The sequence below is a fragment of the Tursiops truncatus genome, chromosome 21, assembly GCF_011762595.2.
Source record: "Tursiops truncatus isolate mTurTru1 chromosome 21, mTurTru1.mat.Y, whole genome shotgun sequence".
In the NCBI taxonomy this organism is placed as follows: Eukaryota; Metazoa; Chordata; class Mammalia; order Artiodactyla; family Delphinidae; genus Tursiops; species Tursiops truncatus.
In genome coordinates, this window is record NC_047054.1 from 23,740,362 (window position 1) to 23,762,016 (window position 21,655).

The 21,655-nt window shown below is 35.5% G+C and overlaps 1 protein-coding gene across 2 annotated transcripts in view; it reads right to left on the minus strand.

Annotated features, from left to right (window-relative positions):
* PURG (purine rich element binding protein G) overlaps positions 1-21,655 on the minus strand; it is a 34,707-nt gene that overhangs the window by 12,504 nt on the left and 548 nt on the right. The window contains exon 2 of one of the 2 annotated variants that reach the window (XM_019921630.3): positions 20,512-21,390. In XM_019921630.3, coding sequence (XP_019777189.1) covers positions 20,512-21,384 — 873 coding nt within the window. In that variant the 5' untranslated portion in view covers positions 21,385-21,390. Of the gene's footprint in view, positions 1-8,894; positions 21,391-21,655 lie in introns of those variants that run through there. The other variant, XM_033848841.2, reaches the window with a different exon arrangement.

Here is a 21,655-nt window from a genome sequence, read left to right on the forward strand (position 1 = left end):
GAGAAATTAAATCTCCATGTAAGAATTTAGAATTCAGCCTGCTAATTCCTCAGTGAGGCTACAAAGCCATGGCTAACTGGGAATGCCAGGAGCGAGATCATTTATTCAATGGAATTTCCTAGTCAGTAGAGCTTTAACTACAATGCTTTTGATCCTATTGAAATTCAAATATTCCTAGTATGTATTATTTTGATTTTCTTCTTCAATAAATACAACATAGTGAACATGATTAAATTTTGTGTGTGTATGAAGGAGATTACTGCACTGTTAACTGCGATAACGTTATAAATGAAGGTGTGGGTTCTTGAGTTAATTTGATAAAAACTTGGAACATCCCTTTCAAACGGGGTTTTGAAAAAGCCTGCTTCTAACTTATTATGTGGTCATTTATCTCTTGTTCATAAGAGTGTAGGGGAAAAAAATCACTAGTTGATTTTTAATTATTAACTGAATTTATTGTACAATGAAGTAGTTTTATCTCTTAAATTCTCTAAATAACATTTTTTGAAGGCTACACTGCCATGCAGTGCCATGACAAGACTTGTGTTAACAGGACAGGAAGGGATCTGTATTCTAGTTATTAGGATCCAGTTCTGGAAGGTTCACTAAGGTGGGAAGCTCAGGAAAGAGAGGGTCAAAGTCTCAATAACTAGAGGCAAAGAGGCTGAATCCAGGCAAGTGGTTTCTATATAGACATGAACACCAATATAATGACTTGATATGCCTACTGCCAGGGCCAAAATGGATCGTAGATTCAGTGCAGAATTGAGCCTAAAAAGATACAAAAAAAACAGGAAAATATCTAGAATGCGTTAAAAAAAAAAACCTAATTTCGCTATAAAAACGTGTTTAATTCTAACAGATTTTGATTTCAAGTTTACCATTTAAATTTTCTATAGTGTTATTATGAGGCTTCAACGAGCAGTGGGCTCCTTATAAACCCTGGTATTTTATTAGATCACTAGATGATCTACAGCAAATCATTTAACCTGCCTTGGCCTGTTTTCTTCATTTGTTAAGTGAGGTTAGTGATATTGACCTAAACTAATCTAATATTTTCATCAGGATGAAATGAGACCTAATATATGAAAGAACTCTGAAAAATATGTCAAATTATATGAAAAGTATTATAATTTAAAATTCTGTAATTCTTCTAACATTGAATTTAATTAGAAAATATTTTAGAACTAATGTTCAGTTATAGAAAAACTTTCAGGATAAATGAATCTTTCGTACCAATAACTAGTTGAATGTATCCATTAATGGATTTTCACTGCAATGCATCTACAGTGAAAATTATTACAACTTGTGATTTACAAAGACACAGTAGAATCAGGCTTATTCCATTCAGCTAAGACATTGGTGAGTAATTCATAGTTGAGAACACCGATGGATATTGTCAATCCAGACATATGGAGAGAAAAGTTTATGAAGATATCGTATATGCGAAGAGAATGCAATAAAATTAAAGCGAGGGTGAATACAAAGGCCTGGAGCAGGGAGGGCAAATACGTGACATGAATGTTACTATTCCTTGCCTTCCTCATCCTTCTCCCCAACTCAATCCCCATGGACATACAGAAATCACAGCAGTCTTATGACGAACCTGAACGGGGTTTCACAATTTCCAACCTAGAGCTCAAGAAGTCATTACCATTTGAACACAGGCACATGAGATGAAAGAGAATTATTATTTTCATCCTAGGACATCAAAAGAGACTTGGAATGGAGAAGGCAGAAATATTGTTTAAAATAGTATCATTGTAGTTCTCTAAATTTGCATCGGTGAAATATACTTTGAACACTATAAGAGAATGTAGATCATTCATCACATTTAAAGAATAAATTGTTCAAGGGAAAATAACACATAGCATTTTATAATAGCTCCAAACACACTTCTCATATATACCAACACACTGCCTGGCCTTGGCAGATAATCAGATGAATATCTGTTGAATGGAAAAAATGACAGTTTGATTAGGTTCCAACAGCTGCTTTGAATCAAATAACTTTGGACATGGCACACTTAAAGCTAATGGCAGTGGAATATTTTTCTTTTGTAGTTCACTGTATCTCTAGTCCCTAGCAAAAGGGCTGGCACAGAGTAGCCACTTAATAGTCACTGCATGAATACAAGAACAGGTTCATTTATCTATTAAGCAAGGGAAAAAATATTTCTAAAGTAAAATTTAGGATGGGTAGGAAACTAAAGATCTCATATTCTACTGAACCTTAATTTGTGAGTCAATCTTTGAAATAAAATGACATAGTATTTCTTATCAGGTTTTTAAATTATCACTTTCATTTCCACTTGCCGCCATTTTGATTTGTCTGTTAAGTACCGTGATCTTGAAGCAACAAGATTTCAAAGGCAAAACAGGAATTGGAATACTTGTGATTAAGTGAAGAGGGATGATTTAAGTCATCAGCCCGGGGCTAGGTGTAGAGGGGAATAGAAAAGAGGAAGAAAAACAGTCTCTGGTTTTAAACTTCAATTCAAGTTAAAAAGATGGGATTTTTCTATGGGAAAGTAAGTTTAAATTTTTAAAATATATTTAATCAAGTTTTAGGCTGTGTCTAAAAAATTTTTTTGGAACTGGAAGAATGGCCCATTTAAAGCTTTTGGTGTATAGGGCCAAAAGATAAGTCCACACTTTACCAAAGCCACTGTAACTAAATATGAACGATGCCAAGAATGAAACGATGGTCAATTAATGTCAGATAAAATAAAGAAGATATAGAGAAAATGAGAAAAGCCCAGAGAAAGAAGTTGAAGGTAACTTTAGGAGAAGTTTCACTGACTCCATGGATATAGAAATTGAAAGGTTCTTCTGATCCAATGCCCACACTGATAAGCAAGCTGGAGTCTCCGGCAGTGAAATGACCTGTCCCAATCCTATCTAGAATGCACAGAGCCCGGGCTTCTGAATGATAACATACAACACAGTACCCCTAGCCTCTACACCACACCTCTGCACACCAGGAGGGCAAAGGAGAGACCTTAGGATTCTTTAAATTCCATGAATGCTTGAAATAATAGTCCAAATAAAAAACACCTAAAATATTTTGGCTTTATAAATTATAGCACAATTATACAGTAGTGAGTAATTTGGCATCCACATTCATTTTATAGTTATTTTTGTAACAAAATTATTAAAACAAACTTGTCATTTAGAATTGAGTTATTAAAAATCTAATTTAAGAATCAAGTTTCGTGTTTACCTAGATTAGTTTTTTCCCACATAGAACATAAAAAAATTTCCATCAAAGTGTAGATTTTCTGTAATATGTCTCACGTCAGAAGCAAATCACCTAATGGAAGGTACTGCTTGAATCCCAGCTTGGCAAGTCATTAGATGGAATATTGGGGTCTTTTTCAAAAAATGAGTTAAACAATAAGTGATTAACAAACCAAATTGCACATAGTTACATAATGACCCAAAGTATCCTTAAATAGGAGTATAGTTCAGCGATGTTTGAAGAACAATAATACAAACCAGTTTTAGTTACTACAAATCACACAGGCATCCCTAATTCTAAGTAAATTTAACATTATAATTGATAAAGTAGGTAAACAGTTGTCAGAAAAAGGCTCAGAACTTGGGGAATTTTCACACGGTGGTTTACTACATTAAAGATTCCTATTGGGACTTCCCTGGCGGTCCAATGGTTAAGACTCCGCGCTTGCACTTGCAGGGGGCACAGGTTCGAAACCTGGCCGGGGAACTAAGATCCTGCATGGTGAGTGCAGTGCAGCCAAAAAAAACCCCCCACAAGGATTCCTACTGGCAAAATATTAATGCCTAGCTTATGTCAGAGACTACAAGAGAGGAGGAGTTAAGTTCTGGGTTGTTGGCAGCATGTGGCCTGAGGACTGCATGACACTAAATGAAGTTCTGTGATTTAGGGGTGACAACAGTGGGCAGTGGAGAAAGATCTTAAAATGATGGGAGCACTGCAAAGAAAAAAATAATTGCTTAGTATGTTACTGAACCAGATGCACTTCAACTCTTCCACGAAATCTCTTCAACTCAAAAAATGTTTTTTCCCTTTGCTGAGAAAAACATTTTTGATTTTATAATGGAAATCAAAGGAATAATGAAATTCCATTCTAAAGAATTTTCTTTGAAGTAAATATTTTCAATCTGTTGCAACAGATCATTGAAGAAAAATATCTGGGTGCTACAAAAATTATGGAGTTATTTTAAATGTTCTAAGTAAACTGCATTTTTTTCTGAAAAAATCATAAGAATACATGGATATTATGAATTGTTAAATGCATAAAATGAAGAAAAGTCCAGTTATCATTATCCAAGAATCATGGTCAACTAGTTTTTGTGTTAGTTCCAAAATAATTTAAGCCAAGAAACAGTAGGCTTTTTCCTTATGTCAAGATCATAAGCATAAAACCCTAATTACAGTATTTCTGGCTATTTAGATGGATATTGCTTACAGGATTGCAAACTTTATTGAGTTCTTAAAAAATTTTAATAACAGAGTAAGAGAAACTTTTTGAGGAAAAATCTGAAAAAGAAGAGTTTTAAAAATGTTTCTTGTGTTGGGTTTTTTCTCAACTGCCAATGATTTTGAAAACAGCATTTGAAACACTTCATTTGCAGAAAATGCATTTTTATTTATGGCTAGTCCTCCCAAATTATGTTTCTAATGAAGCTACTTAAAGCTAAACAGTTTCGTACTGTACTAAGGGAAGATTCTGAAATCATTTAGTGAACATCAACACTGTCAAACACCAGAAAAATTTCCAATCTACTATACTACTATATAAGTAATGAGAAAACAATCCTAGAATGTACATAGGAAAAGTCTAGGAAATTCCAGGACTTAAGCCTAATTGACCTGGTAACTCTAACCTCAAACCTTCAACAAACAAGCACAAAGATTCCATTTGGAGTCCCCTAGGTCTCAGGAGGAATAAAGTGCTACCTTTCTCTGTAAATCAGTGGAAAGCTTCCAGGATAAAATGCCCTTCATTCAGTCACCCAAAGATTATAAAGGGCTCTTAATATAAGCACAATTGCCCTGTAATTGTAAATCTTTTTGCATGAGAATTGTAACAATACAAGCTATCAGGATTCTACTTGGAGAGCTAAGTAGCAATAATTATAAAACCATTATTGGTGGAAGAAGTGTTCAGAAAATATCTTGCTTATTGAAAAGAAAGGTTGAAAAGAAAGTAGAATGGTGTTGCCAGGGGATGGGGATGGGGGAATGAGGAGTGTTTAATGGGTATAGAGTTTCAGTTTTGCAAGATGAAAAAGTTCCGGAGATTGGTTGTATAACAAGGTGAATATACTTAACACCGATGAACTGTATACTTAGAAGTGGTTAAGATAGCAAATTTCTTGTTATGTGCTCTTTTAAACACATACAAAAAAGTTGAACAAGATCAGAAGTGAGGCATTCAGATTGATTAAGGATATATTTTCTACTCCTAATAAATTTTAACTTTTATCTGAAAAAATAAGGTTGAGAAAAGTCATTCAAGACTCTGAGGGTCAACTTGTGAGAAGGCAAAAGACAAATTACCTATGGACTTGATTCGGGCTGGGAAGACTCAGAATGTTTTGGTTGTGAAATGTGGGGAGTATGCAACCAGTGGGGTTATATGTCAAGTAGTTTGAATTTGAATTTAGGAGGTGGTGGAAAACTGGCATTCCCAGTGATCACTGCCCAGAAAGCTAGCCAATATGATAGCACACAATCTTAAATATTTGGATTTGTGTATTCAGCCTCTCTGAGTTTAGTGAGCCGTAGCTATAACTTGTTAATAGCATAATCAAAAAATCATCTTCCCATGGTGTTATGGCTGACAGGATTATAATTCAAGTAATTCCAGCTAGAAAAATGATATGGGAGAAAGGATGCAAGTCTAAGACCATGACAAGAAATGGCCTCCAGACCATCTGTATCAGAATGAGAAAGAGCCAGTTTCAAACCACACTCTGGACCAACACAATCAGAATCTCTGGGGATGAGGACCAAGCCTGCATTTTTAATTGCTATGTACACTAATGTTTGAGGATGACTGGGCTGAATTTGAAAGGGAGAAACTGTTGTCATTTTAATGGAAGTTAGAACGCATTAAAGGTACATATAGAGTTTAATGCTGAAGGGTATTTTTGATGACATCATCATGGTCATGGTTCTTTGAGTCCTTCAGAGGCACAGAAGAGATTCTCTACTGTTTTAAAGGAGGGACCATTGGATTAAAAATATCTCTTTGGGGATTTCCCTGGCGGTGCAGTGGTTAAAACTCAGCGCTTCCACTGCAGGGGGCATGGGTCCAATCCCTGGTCAGGGAACTAAGATCCCACATGCCGCGCGACGCGGCCAAGAAGGAAAAAACCCATCTCTTTGAAGTATTAGAAGAGACATATTCCTAGGTGAGTCACAAGACAGTTTGTGCTCCAAGAGCCAGCTGTCTGGCTAAGCTTGAAATTTTCAGAACTACAATGAGAACATTATAGCTCTAAAGCAGAGATGACAAATAGAAAATATTTGGCATGAATGCTGTTCTTCTCTCTTTCCCTCTAGATGCAGATTTCAAATTCTCAACGCCGCATTTTAGGGCAGGCAATCAACTGTAGTAACAAACAAGATGAAACAAATTTGTTGTTACTTCTCCAGGGTATGTAAGGGGATGCAGAAAGAACTGGTCTCTCTTCATAATTTTATAGACACACACACACACACACAGACACACACACACAGACACACAAACACACACACACACAATATTTCTGTAGAGGAGTAAAATTTACTTAGCTAAATATTTAGAAATGTATAATACAGATATAGTTTATAGGCTTTGGTGTAATATATTTCAACGTACTGAGGTCTCTTTCTTGAAGGTATTATTAGTTGTCCTTTTGAAATTTGGAAATGTTACAGAATCATAGAAAGCAGAAATAACTGAAGAAATGACAAGAAAAAAGTGGACTCTCCAAGTGAGAACTGAGTTTCATACTGATTCACGCTAGATCCCTGAATTTAGATATTATTGCCGCAGCTACCCTTCTGTCTTTTACAAAGCCTTGAAACTCTCCAGGAGAGAATCACGTATTATTTGCAACAGTAATCTATTTACTTGGAAACCTGACCTCTAATACAGATTATCTGAGATGAATTTAGTAAACTTTATGGTTTCTTTCCATCTTAAATTAGTAGTGCAAGAAAAAAATGAAGAGTGAAAATATTGTTTTTTCGCTTCAACCTTTAAACATAATTTATTCCGGATTTTTATGAAGAAAACCTTCATTGGATAATATCCAATAATTTGGTTTTCCAATTTACCATACTATCACTTACGTCTTTCCAAATAAACCTGTAGAAGGTACTTTTGAAACAGCAACATACATACTAAACTTATTCCTTCATATAATCCTTTCTGAAAAGAATGATTAAAAGTGAAACATTTCTTATAAAAATTATGTTATACTTCATTTTGTAGGGCAAATTTCATGGAACTTGTCTTAACTAATTCATTTAAGTAGTAAAGCTCATGAAAATTTGAAAACTGGTTCTTATGTTGTTTTGCAATAACAAGGGGTGTGAGGAAGTGATAAACTTTTTCTCTTTTCAGAATAATACTAGAAAAATTGAAATCACACTTATCAAACCTGGTAAATTAACAGAAGACCTGAATGCAAAAGTTCTAAGTATTATTCCTAAGAAATTCTCTCTGAGTTGAAAAGAATTTTCAAAGTAATAACAATCCAATTTTTTTTCTCATTTATTAAGTCCCTTTATACATCCTACATTAAGTGTATGTCTAGTTTCTGCCTTAAATAATTCCAATAACAAGGGTGGGAGTAACACTACTTCTTGAAGTTTGTCCTCATATTGAGGTGAAATCTTCTATAAATCTCTATTCTGTCTGAAGCCTACTCAGATTATAATTCTAAGGCAAATATTTTAAACCTAAAATTTTAATTGTTATTATAATACAAACAGGATAGAGAATATTAAAAAAAAGTTACACCACCTGTAATGATCCTTTTGAGTTGGTGAGTATCTCTGTTACGTCAGCAGTGAATCTTTTTCAAAATTAGGAATTCATTTATTGTTTTTGGAGCACTAATCACTGAAGCTGGAAATAGAAGTTAATGAACTTGCAGAACTGCCAAGTGTCTATATGTGAATTAATTTTGTGTTTATGATAGGATGTGATCCACTAAAATGATAGTTGTTAAGTGGCTATGTATAGTCATATATATTAATTATACAGATTTATATATAAAATATCATTTTGTTAATTATGATCAACACATTAATTATAGAATCTCTTCAGGTTGGCAAACATAAATTATTCTTAAATATGTTAGTTATGTTTTCAAATAATATTCTCAATGAGTAGGTGAAGTATCTCTAAATTTAAATCAATGGGTCCAATTGTTAATTTGAAAAAAGTACCATAAATATACCATAGTATATATATAATTCCTCTATCCTATGCATATAGATAGGACACAGGAAGACAGTGAAAATATTACATGCTTTTAAAAGAAATTTATGTATTTCTATCCACATATATCTTAAGAGCCAAGCAGCATTTTAAGCTTTAACCTTTATTTTCTGTTTACTTAGCCTATTTTAGTAATTATGAATCATTTGAGCTACACGGAGTATGTCACAAAACGTAAATTTAAGGGGCTAAACTAATTACAAGGTCCCTTCAAGTCCTAATACTTAATATTCACTAAAACTTGTATTAACAATTCTTGAGTATAGAAATTATTCACTTTCCTTTAGTAAGGCTTGTACACAGTTATTTAATAAATTAAAAATATGCTTCAGTCTCCATAAATTTGAAAGCTAAACTTTTCATATAAGGATTCATAATTGTTAATCCCTATCAGAATTATCTCAAGATAGCTGTAAAAATATCAGAGGGAACTAATAAGAGTTATTAAATGTAATGAAAGGGTAAAAAAGAGAGGATAATAATTCTTTACCTAACCTCTAGTCAATTTATAAAAAAAAGTTGCTTGTTTTAAGATTTGCAAATTTCTCAAAGCAGGATGAGTAGCACTGAATCTTTTTCCTACCAAGATGCTACAGTTGTTTTGACCCAAGTTTCTGCTTTACTATCTTTTGTAGCTAAGGTAAAAAATCACCTCAGCCTAGAGTATTGGTTCTTAAAGTGTGGTCCCCAGATCAGCAGCATGGGGTCACCTGGGAATGTATCAGAAACAAAAATTCTTGATCCTCGCTTCACTCCCCATAACTAAGGAACAGAAACTCTGGGGTTAGGGGCCAGCAATCTGGTTTAACAAACCCTCTAACTGATTCTTAATTCCCCTAAAGTTTGAAATCCACAGCCCTAGAGTAATGGAGAAAAATGTGGATCTGTAAACAGGGCAGTCATCACAATTTATCCCTCTGGAGGTAAGGAAAAAAAAAAAGAGGAAACGTGGTAATTAAAATATGAAAATGAATGGAATAACGCGGAAGGAGTAGGATGGCAGAAAAAGTTGCAAAAAAAAAAAATCACCCAGTAAAACTCTCACCAATATTGATAAGGTTTTTTTTAACATAACCAGTTGACTTCACTTCATGAAAAATTAACTTGTAGACCCACTGTGAACAGTAATTTGTCTCTTCTATGCCCTTAGGGTAGAATTGGGATAATCATCTATATTCTCATCATCTGATTCCTTTAAAAAATTATTCACACTTGGAGCTTCCCTGGTGGCGCAGTGGTTGAGAGTCCGCCTGCCGATGCAGGGGACACGGGTTCGTGCCCAGGTCCGGGAAGATCCCACATGCCGCGCGGAGCGGCTGGGCCCGTGAGCCATGGCCACTGAGCCTGTGCGTCCAGAGCCTGTGCTCCACAACGGGAGAGGCCACAACAGTGAGAGGCCCACGTACCGCAAAAAAAAAAAGAAAAAAAAAATTATTCACACTTACTTGAAATGGTTGGGATTAGAGGTTCAATCTGTAAGCTATACTAAAAATCAAATAAGTTGGGTTTATTAGCACCATACATCCCAGTAATCAGAGGCAGATTTATTTACAGTGGTGGCTGGGGTAGCCTGTGCTTTATTAGTTGGGAGTTAAATTTCAGAGTAAGTCTTAGAGGCAGTCTGGTCTAACTGAGCACAATCTTTGGCTTGGTGTCAGTAAGGATTCAAATATATTATATTCTGAAACACTGAACCAATTTCTGAACCTCTGGAAAAGTATATTAAAATGGGGATAATACAAAGATTAGAAATAGTAGATATAAGGGGTCCAACAAAGCCTAGAACATGGTAGGTATTCAATAAGTAATAGTTATTAGTACTGATAAATCTTGATTGACTCTTACTTTTGTTACCACCTTCTATTTAAAAATGGTCATGGTGCAATTTTCCTAGAGGCTAAATTCATTTCTGAAATGACCTGTCAATCATGCTAGTCAAAATATTTTCTGAAGACCTACTATGTACTGAAAAGTAGGAGTAACTGCCCTTTTAGGCCATATCATCCCAAGCGAAATGTTTTCTACTCATCTTAAACTGTTATACAGAAGTACAGTTAAGAGTGTTGAAATTAGTTAAGTAAAGTGAAGCAGGAGCCCTTTCTTAAGAGTCCAAAGTGTAGTTCATAGGGCAATTTATAAATTTTCAAAGATCAGCTTTAATCTTTCTTTATAGTGTTTCAATAGTCATCTGAACAAATAAATAGGATGGAGTGGGGCTACAGTAGTAGTGGGAGAAATTAGTGTTCTCAACCACTTTCAACAGGGTACAGTGTACAGAAGGGAGGAAAAAACAGGGATGGAGGTTATTCATGAGTGATGGAGTTTTAGAATTCTATTTTTACCCCTGATGATAGCATGGTTTACCCTTTTGGGGGAATTTACTCAACAGTGATAGATAAAATCCCATAATAACTCAACTGAACCTTCAGACTCTTTTACCCTATTGAAATTTCTAGACTGACAATCATTGGTATAAATCACACTGCTAGTCTGAAGGACCTAGAAATAAAATACAGTTTCTGAAGTAAATTAGCAAATGATAAGTAAAGTTATCACACTAGGTGTGATACACACTAGGTGTGTACACACTAGGTGTCTTGTATTCCTAAGTCATTATCTCATGATTCTGTTGTTTTATTTGCTGGGTAATTTTGTCACTTAGGTGTGTTCTTTTGGTAAGGTTGCTTGGAGTGTTTGAAATGGGAAACTGAGGAAAATTTCTACAAAATGGCCAGGGTAAAGAACTGCCAAACTAAATTATTCCCTCCCATCCCACTTAGATTTCAAACTACACTGAAGAAGAAGCAATGAAGAACATAAAATCGATCTGCTATTTGAGGAGAAAGAGAAGAGAGGAAAAAAACTTCTACAACAGCCAATTCACTCTACAGAATTTGTTGATCAGATGGCTAGTGTGAACCACCACCAGGCTAAAGACTGTTTTATTAAACGTTTCTGCAATCAAATTTTATGTGCACAGATATTATTATTATTTTTGAAATTGACAAAACACACACGTATACATGCACTTCAAAATATGCTTTCCTTGCCCGTAAACACTGTCTTTGATAAAGAAATAGGCATCCAAAAGACAGGTTTAGGGAGAAAGGTGTCACTCTTTTAAAGTCCCCTGTTGACAGTGGTGGTGGCACCAATGACTGGAGGACTGGGATGCCTAAATAAGTGCCTCTGAGACAAAAACCCGTGTGATGCTTTTCCTCCCCTCTAATCATCAACCTCTATAGTTTCTCAAGGCTAAAAACAAACAAATAAACAAACTCATTATGTTTTATCTTTGCATACCCTAGTAGGGTCCTCTATAGCAAAACTATATTGTTCGAAGTTCAGCGTTCTTGACATTTAACATTTGTTAAATGTCGTGATTTGTAACATAGGATCTTCAATACGACCAAGGAAATTGGGGTCAAAGGAAGGACCTGATTCTCGGGGACCAATGCAATGACAGTTGCAGTGTATTGTTTAGCAGTGTAATTTATGGTTATTTCAGGAACAATGGCATTTCAGAAAGTGATGTTAACTTTAAAAATTCTTTTGTCACGTGCAATATAGAAAATGATTACAGTATGTATAAAACAAGTGATGCTACTTCGAAAAAATGACACTTCATATAGATAATAAAAATATTTCTTAAAAAAATTAAAGCATAGGGCTTCCCTGGTGGCACAGTGGTTGAGAGTCCGCCTGCTGATGCAGGGGACGCGAGAGAGGCCACAACAGTGAGATGCTCGCGTACCGCAAAAAAAAAAAAAAAAAAAAAAAAAGTAAAAAAAAATTAAAGCATAGGATAGTTATATAGTAAGTATATAACAATTTGGTCTTAGGACTAGGAACAAAATTTTATTGTGTGGCTAGAGAGATACATATGTGTTATGAAACTGACACTTCTGCATGTTCTTTTGGGCGTCATCACAGGTTGCTGCATTATTATAGTTGTTTTTAATATAAAGAGAGAATCTCTTACTCATACTTTCTAATCCGGGTATTATTCTTCTATTTTTTCTTTCACATTCTGTTAATACAGAATTTAAGAAGTTTAGAGTAGGAGGAAACCCTAGCTTTTTGCACAATCTTGTTCTTGTTTCATATAAGGAAACCACCCAACAAAAGTGAAATGATTTGCTCAGGGTCAGGCCATACACTGGCAGAATTAGGTCTTATTATTCTTTCTCAGAGGCTCTTTTAATGGTTAAATAAACAGGGATTTAGTTTTGAGAATGACTTATTTATCTCATTTCTATTAGATTGATTTCTTTTGTTATAAGCAAGCAAAATAATCAGCCACCACCTTTCTCTTCTCTATTTCTTCTTTTATATTTGCCGCCTCTAGGCAACAACTTCATCAAATCCACAACAAATCATAAATAAAATCCTGAAGAAGAGTATTATCCTACAGAATCATTTGTTCTAAGAAAAATAAAATACTGAATATTTCCAAATACAGGCGTCTCAGATAAAGACATTTGGCCTCTAATCAGATCAAATAAAGTAATCAGATTTATACCGTTATTCTGATAAAGACTAAAACCAACAAAAGCACTTTCCCTCCAATTTTACACTTTGAGCGACTCTAGTTTTTAAATACTATGAACACTTTTCTTAGGGATTACTTTCTCTTTTCTTTACTCCTAATATTTCCTGGGAACAATGAATACTTGGAATAGAATAACACAGAAACTAAGTATAAAGGGGTAAAATGAAAGGACAATGCCTATTCAATCTTAGAAAAAAGTCAACACTAAAGGAGGAACTGTATATTCCACTTAAATGAGTATTTTCTTCATATTCACATTACAAACTAACCTCACCGTAGCAGCACTAATTCATTACCAATAAGCTTTTATTTATTGGTAGATGCCACTGGCCTCAGTAAGACTATGCAATTTCTCACAAGAGATATTCCAAAGAAGGTAAAGTTCGGAAAACAATTTACCAGAAAGCGCCAAGATGGGAAACTCCTTGATTAAGGATGGAAAATTATTAATATTTTTTAGCCTACATTTAAGCAAAACTCTTCCCGAAGGTGAATTACCTTCCTTTTGATCCCTCTCTTTAAATAAGGAACAATACCTATAAACCATTTTAAGCTTCAACAAGTAAATATCTGGTGATCTTTACCAATGTTACAGATTCTGCAAAGGATAATGAGTTATTCATCACTAAAATAAAAGAAGCAAACTCTTTTATGCTTTAAAAATAAATGTTTAAGAGAATCTTGTTTTCTAACAACACTTTTTCCATGTTACAAACAGAAAATCATTCCATCACTTATGAAGGTATTATTCTAAAGTTGAAACCAATGCTTTAATTTTTAAACCTTTTAACATTTTCATAGAGTTTACACACACCAACCCACATACTCTTTGAGAAATTCTTTCTCAACCCACATACTCTTAATTGGTTGCTTTAATTCATAACTTTATAGGATCCTTCAGGGTTCAAGTATGGGACCTTTAATTTTTCAGATAATTTTTTCTTGGTGGTTATTAGAAAAGTGACCTTAAAGTGCCTCCTTGATGTGAATAAAAAGAGAACTGTGACTTTTGAGGGGGAGGGGTTGGGGAACTATTAAAGCAACTTTGTTTATATTTTCAGTAATAGTAATTATGCTAATTTCATTTTCAAACAATTATATTTGCTATTTTATAGTCTTACAGCGGAAAATAGAGATGGTTTAGTTGTACTTGTAACCTCATAGCCCTTACGTTTTTAATCTTTTCCCAAATCATCTTGGTACCTTTTGGTCCCAAGGAAATCTCACGGACTCTGGGTCCCTCAATAGGGAATCAATGCTTTAAATAATCAGAAGTAGCATTATCCCTTTGCTTAGTCTTGGATTTGACTAAATGCTAAATGAATTATTCATTAATAACTATACTTTTTCTCATGATAAACACTCATGTTAATAAATCAAAAGATTTCAGCAGGATCATAACCTTTTGCTATGGTTCTAGTGCTGATTTACTCTTACAATGGCAAGGTCTTTGGATAAAAATAATAGTAACAGAAATAGTAAAAACTGACTAACAGTGATAATTTATTAAAGCTTTTAAACATGGGTGTTTTTCATTAGAGGACACAGTTAATCTAAAATAAACTTTGGGTAAATCACTTAACATCCTGAACTGCATTACCTCAGGAAAAAGACCAATACTTTTTTGAGGGAAGGAAGAGGGGGAGCTAGGAGGGCAAAGTGGTTTCAAATAGGGACGGGAAACTGAATATTTATACATTTAAAAATTGATATATACATATATTTGCATTTTGAGTAAATTCCAATGGGAATCATTTGAAATTTCCTTGAGGTTCCCTTGGTGTCATAAATAGTTCAAATTAAATTTAACTATCTATGCATTTAATTGATCTATGGTAACTAGATCAAGTATGGTATCTAGGTAAAAGGGGAAAAAATTCACTTATAATGACAGATCTAAAATTGATACTACTGGGTACAGGAGAGTGTATACGATATGTTTCCAACTGTATGTTTAAGAAGAATATCTGTATATATAATACATATGTTTGTATATGCAAAGTAACTCTAGAAGGAGACCCAAGAAATTGGTAACACTGGTTGCTACATTTCAGTGTCTACCCATCTGGCCCATTTAAATTTTGTACTATATGCATGTTTTCCTTATTCAAAAATATTGACTAAATAAATTTAAATTACTTAAAAAAATCATGTCAAATTAAGGAAAAAAAAGATTAATTTTTTAACATTATACAAGAAAATATACTAGCACATAAACTGTTTTTCTACATAAATTTGGGTATGACAGAGTAACTGTGATCTAAAAACTCAATTTGTGGGCTTCCCTGGTGGCGCAGTGGTTGAGAGTCCGCCTGCCGATGCAGGGGACACGGGTTCGTGCCCCGGTCTGGGAAGATCCCACATGCCGCGGAGTGGCTGGGCCCGTGAGCCATGGCCGCTGAGCCTGCGCGTCCGGAGCCTGTGCTCCGCAACGGGAGAGGCCACACAGTGAGAGGCCCGCGTATCGCAAAAAAAAAACCCAAAAAAAACCCCAAAACTCAATTTTCACAAGACGTGAAATTGGGAAAAACACATTTTCCCTGTACCTCACTGCTACAGTATTGTGGACTACAGATTGTCTCAACAGCATACCAACATCCCTACTCTCTTCCTCTAATGGGCTAGCCACAAGCCAATATTTCTCTATGAAATTCAAGAAATCTTTAAGGAAACTCCAGAAAGATTTTAAGAATCTTATTTGGCAGTGATAAATATTATACCTGCATTATTCTGTTGGCATAGAATCAACTTTAAATTCTTTGTGGTTTACTTTAGATTTTATCCTGCCAAAGATGTTTGGTGTTTTGGTAAAAGAGAAACTTCAAACTATGTGATGACTAAGCAAAGCTCTTACATAAAGCTTGGAATAAGATTTTACAAATAGTTCCAGTGAAAGACATTTGGAAATAAGCAGGAAAAAAGAAAATCTCACACTTATGAAAAAATTATTTCCAGGACACTATTTCAAATTTGCAATTAAGTCCTATTTACTTAAGTATTAAAATAAACCATAAAACAAATTCTAAAGGAAAGATAGTACATACATCAACTTTCAATGGTAGCTGCTTATTAAAACTGAGCGTCTGAGGGTGTATTCCAATTTCATCCTCTTCAAATTGTGCAGCTCAGATAAATGTTTATTTTACTGAAAATATTTGCAAAATTACAATATAAATACAAGATTATATTAAGATAGGTTCACTATATATAATGTATTCTTATCCACAAATATAAAATGAATGCAGTAAATATAGTATACTCTTGATGAATTGTTAGTACACAGTGTTGTTAGTAAAGTACATACAACCTATTATTAAGCAACAATTATCTAGTTTTCAAATGTATATCTTAGGAAGTTTTCAGGATGGAAGGATACACTAAGGCCCCTAATACCCTTTTTGGTTGGTGAAAGTTAGTTCTTCTGCAAGTTTTGAAATAATATCATATTTATTTTAGCAATTGTTCTTAGGCTCTTTGCATTTCCTTAATTTGAACTTTCTTTAGTCTGGGTGTTTTCTTAACGATGCCATATCAGCCAATCATACTTTTAATTCTAATATAGTATCATGTACTGTCTTTTCATTACTAATTTAAACACACATCAACAATGAAACAGAATTGTTAAAAATTTTTTTGTCTGCACAAATTCCCAAAATTCATTTTCAGGGTATTATGGGGAATCTCAATTAGATATAATCTCAACTGTAATACTAACCTGGGCTAGAAATAGTTTTTTATTGATTCTAGTCCTGAAGAATACAAATATGAACTCTACTTTAAAATTCTTTGTTAAATGTATTGGGATTTGCTGCAGAAACATTTTCTACCCTTCTCCATTACACTGATTTAATGGAAACTTGTTACTACGGCAGTTCCAACACAAACATATGCATGCAAGAGCTCACCCTACAGATTCTAACTACATAGTTATTGAAACACATCCCACCAGTCAAGTGGCATAAATGTACATCTTTTATATACAAAAGGTAAAGTGCATTATTAAATTAGTGAACTGACAGATTGTCTGCCTGGACCATATAGCTTTCAAATAGACAAATGTGAAATTCTCCCATTAGAACCAATTATTTCAAGAGGTTCCAGTTAGCTTTTCCACCCTGTCATTTATTTTTTGGCCATGCTCTTTAGTGCAAATAAGCTTGTGTTTGACTCAAGTTTAAGGGACATGGCAGTTTGGGGCTTTAACGAGGAAAATTATAAAATGTGGCAGAAGTTTAATACTTTTATAATACATTGCACCTTTTGCATATAAGCAACAGATTAGTGCTGCTTTCAATTGGTAGGAGCACACTGCCAACGATTATGAGGGACCCGTTTCCAAATTTCATACTATCAGCTTATATTATTACAGTTTTGAGTCTGTACCACATTATGCTTGAATTATTATGTGCAAACATCATCAGTGTTTTAGAATTATATAGTGAACTAGTAATTTTGGTTACTAACTTTTAATGCTCACTTTTTGAATTCTAACATCCAGTTGCCTTAAGAGTTTTATGTCTTCAAGGCAGGGATCCTATTATTTTGAAGAGTACCATGTACACTTGCAGCTCCATTTATGTTACAAATGACAATAAATAAAATGTATATTGCACAGATAAGAATAGTAGCGTATTTTATAAGATACATCTCAGTACATGTCCTAATACCAGAGTTTTGGATTGGATCTTATTTGATTATGGCTAATGAATGACTGGAAATTTTAAGTATCAAAAAAAATCATAGCATCATTTCATTTTTCGGTGAATATTAACTTTGAAGAAAATGAAACAAAAGGACTGGCAGAAGGCTTAATGATTCTAAAGTATATTCAACTGCCGGTACATATGCATCTATCCAGTTTGTAGCTTTGAGATGGTAAAAACTCTGAAGTATACATACAATGTAGAAAATTTGGCTGCCTAACCAATTTTTCACTTAAATTATTAATGCAAAATTAAACTAATATTTATATACAATGAGTTAAAGATATTTAAGTCTGACATTGTATCATGTGTATGTATATATATAACACATATATACACACACATAGATGTGTGTGTGTGTGTGTGTATATATACATATATATATGTATATATATATACACACACACACACACACACTCAAACCTTACCAGACTAAAAACCAAGAAGGAAATTATTTAGATTTAACAGATATAAATATTTTGGAAGGGAAGGTTTTAAGAGAGTATACAGTCACAGCAATAGTGATAGGAACACTCAAATACTGGAATATTCACAGCTCCAGTTTGCCAAAATCTGACAGGTTGATTATTATTAATAGGCACTATGATGGGCAGCAAAGCAATCAGTAGTACAGTAATTCAAGTGTACACCACTCCTTCACATACCCCAAAACTACTTTTTATCAAGCCTAGAATAGTTATTTTACAGTGAGGACTGTTTAAAGATCCTTGCTACTTTTAGAGTCTCAACACCCGCCATGAGCTATTAACTCTAGTCCTAACACCATCTTCTAACCTTCAGCTGGTCCACAGTGATCCAGATGGCCCACAATTATAATGAACTGGGGAGATTCCTTTATACTTTGAGGAAACTGGAAATACAATCAGTAAGCCAACACCAGTATGTATGTCTAGGTTACTGATTGCTTGTTCTTAAGTAACGTAAATCTGTGAAATTAATTTTCTTAATTCATATCATAAAGTTTTCTTAGTGACCTTACTTAAGTGTATTTGGGGACAAACCTCTGGAGGGAAATCAACTGTTAAAATAATTGTGAATTACTTATAGCATATAAAAGAAGAGCTACATTCTGAACTCAATCCATGCAGCCAGCTCTCATCAATGAGAGCTATATTTGGGGGCTGAAATCAGTGTCTGGCTTCTAAACATGATTATATGGACTCATTGTGTGGGAGGTGAATAAAGCCAAGATAAAAGACAGTAATTTCATTCAGATAAAATGCAGCTCAACAGATAAAATTTCAGTCAGTTAATACAGGGTGGGTTGGTACACATATACATTATATCCACTTGTTTAAAAAATTGCTTGGGTGTTGAAAAATTGCTGTGGCACTTCCTGGAAAGTAATTTTTAATACCAGTAAGTGGGTGAGTCTTGTGTAAAGTAAACCTTGTGTAAAGTATCATAAAGAGCACCTTGGAAAAATGCCTGAATTATTCTTTCAAATATGTTTATAACCAATCTTCAAATTATATTTTTCCAGGCTGAAATTGTATATTTATTCTAAATGCTTTTTAGAAAAAAACTTTTTTTTTTCCTGGAATTAAAACACCTTTAAAAGTCAGGTTTATACTGTAAGTGTTGAAATGGACTTCAGGGCAGCAACTGCAAAAGTGCTACTAAAATATATTACTACAGATTATTTTTATATCAGGTAACTGGTGCACCAACCCTTCTGAAACAGTGCTAAAGCAGCAGCATAAAATATAACACCTTGAGTCCATGATGTATTTTGGGAAAGAACCTCTCACAACCTTCAAATTAGCATGAAAAGCTAAAATATCAAGATTTCCATAGCAAAGCCTCCCACGCAACAGTGACATAAAAGTAATTCCTGAAACTTTGGAAAGTCAATAATAATATATGGTACAATAATCAGAGGTGAAGATGGGATTATAACTAGCTTAGAATAACCAATTAAAACTCTCTCATGGCATTGATATGGCAAGTATAAACTGTAGGGTCACCACAAAATTTGAAATTATAGAATACTATAGTAACTCTAAGATTCGATTCTTTAATGGTACTGTTTAATATTCAGTTATCCAATGGACATTTAATATATTTCTACTCATACTTTTGTAAATAAATATATTTATAATAGAAGTCAGTTTCTGTTTCTGTGGTAACTGTCCTACAGGTAATCCTAGCAGCTTTTAATGAAGTAGGAATGGAATACTTTTTTTGGGGAACTTGTTAAATAGAAATTCACACTTACATATTAGGTATATGTATCTTTTTTTAGGCTTATGTCATAGTGCAATGTTAATCTTAGTTATGGTATCTAGAAGGTCAGAATGTCACACTGTGCTGATTTGCATACTTCAATAGTCTGGAGCAGCTGAAGCAGCTAAACTATTTAGCTCTGGGAAGGCTGAAATTCCCATAAGAATTATAGTGTTTTATGGATAACATAACATGAGAATCAGACTCCTTGAAGTATAACTACTAGAGGTATTACTCATAACAAAGGGCCAAAAAAAGAGGAAAAATTTCTTCAAATGATTATGGATCAGTACTTTTAGCCAATTTATGATTTTAACTTTTGCCTGATGGAGTTCAATTTCATTCTAGTCGAGGCATTCTTGCTCTTCACCACTGGCCCTTCTGCCATCCATCCTCTTTTCTTTATGGCTGTTGAAAATTTTCCTCATCTCTTCTTCGTACTTGATAAAATTCTCCCCAAACCTTGTCCAAGCTTTGAATGGAACAGTAATAGTATTACGGTAAGGTGGCCTCACCTCACTTACCTTCAGGAAAATTCCATATTTATTAGAGCCCACATCAAAGTAGAACCTTTTATTGTCCACTCTGAAAGAAGTCCCCTCTGGGAGTTCGACTGGGTCATCGTCTCCACCTCTGCGTTCTTCTATGTCCCCTTCGCCATAGTCTTCAATGAGCTGAACCAAGGCGTCCCGAAACTCAATCATCCCTTGTGCTGGGAGGACGATAGTCTGCTCTTGGCCCAAAGTGTGGCCAAAATAACCTATCATGCCAGTTCCCCGGATCATGGTTTGTCTTATCCTTAGGAAGCGACCCCGTTGATTTTCCTTTAGGTCTAGATAGTATTTCCTATTGTCCCTCTCTATGTAGTCTGTTTTGAGGACACTGTGAGGGTGCTCTTCGGACCCCACAGAGACTGGTGGGGAGGGTGCTGCGTGCTTCTGTCTCCTCCTGGAGCTTTGCTCTTTGCCGTGACCATGCTCTTGTCGGTGGCCTTTCAGGCCCAGGTGGGCATAGTGCTCGATGAAGTCCCCTAGACAGTCCTTTAGCTCCGCGGCCACAGACAGGGAGAGGGTCAGTTTACTCTTTCTGATATTGTCTTGCCGGCCTCTCCCTATCCAGACTTCGGCTATCTTTAGGAACCGGCCCCGGGAGCTTTGCTTCACATCTAGGTAAAACCTCTTTTTCTGGATGTCCACCCTTTTGGAGGCCAGCTCCTGGATTTCGGCTGCGCCCCCAGCCTGGTTAGGGGTGGCTGAAGCCGCGTAGTGGGGGTAGTGGGAGTGCTGGGCCTGGGGATAGAGTCTACTCTTGCTGAGGCCAGAGCCCCCTACATTCTTGCCGCCGCGGCCACGGCCGCCGCCGCCGCCGCCGCCTCCCCTTCGCCTGGCTCTTTCCATCTTCAGCTGCAAGTGACAAACAGACACACGGGGTGGGGTGGGGGAGGAGTGTTGAGAACAATCGCAGACGCCCCTCGGCCTGCGCTGCCCCAGCCTCTGCCCGGGAACCCCACACCTGGCCGCTCTTTGCGCAGCGCCGGCCGCCGCAGCGCCAGGACGGTCCACGGCGGCGGCGGCGGCGGCGGCGGCGGCGGGCGGCGGGCGGCGGGCGGCGGGCGGCGTCTCCCGGCTCCGCACCGGGCACACAGCATCCCTGCGCCGCCCCTGGCCT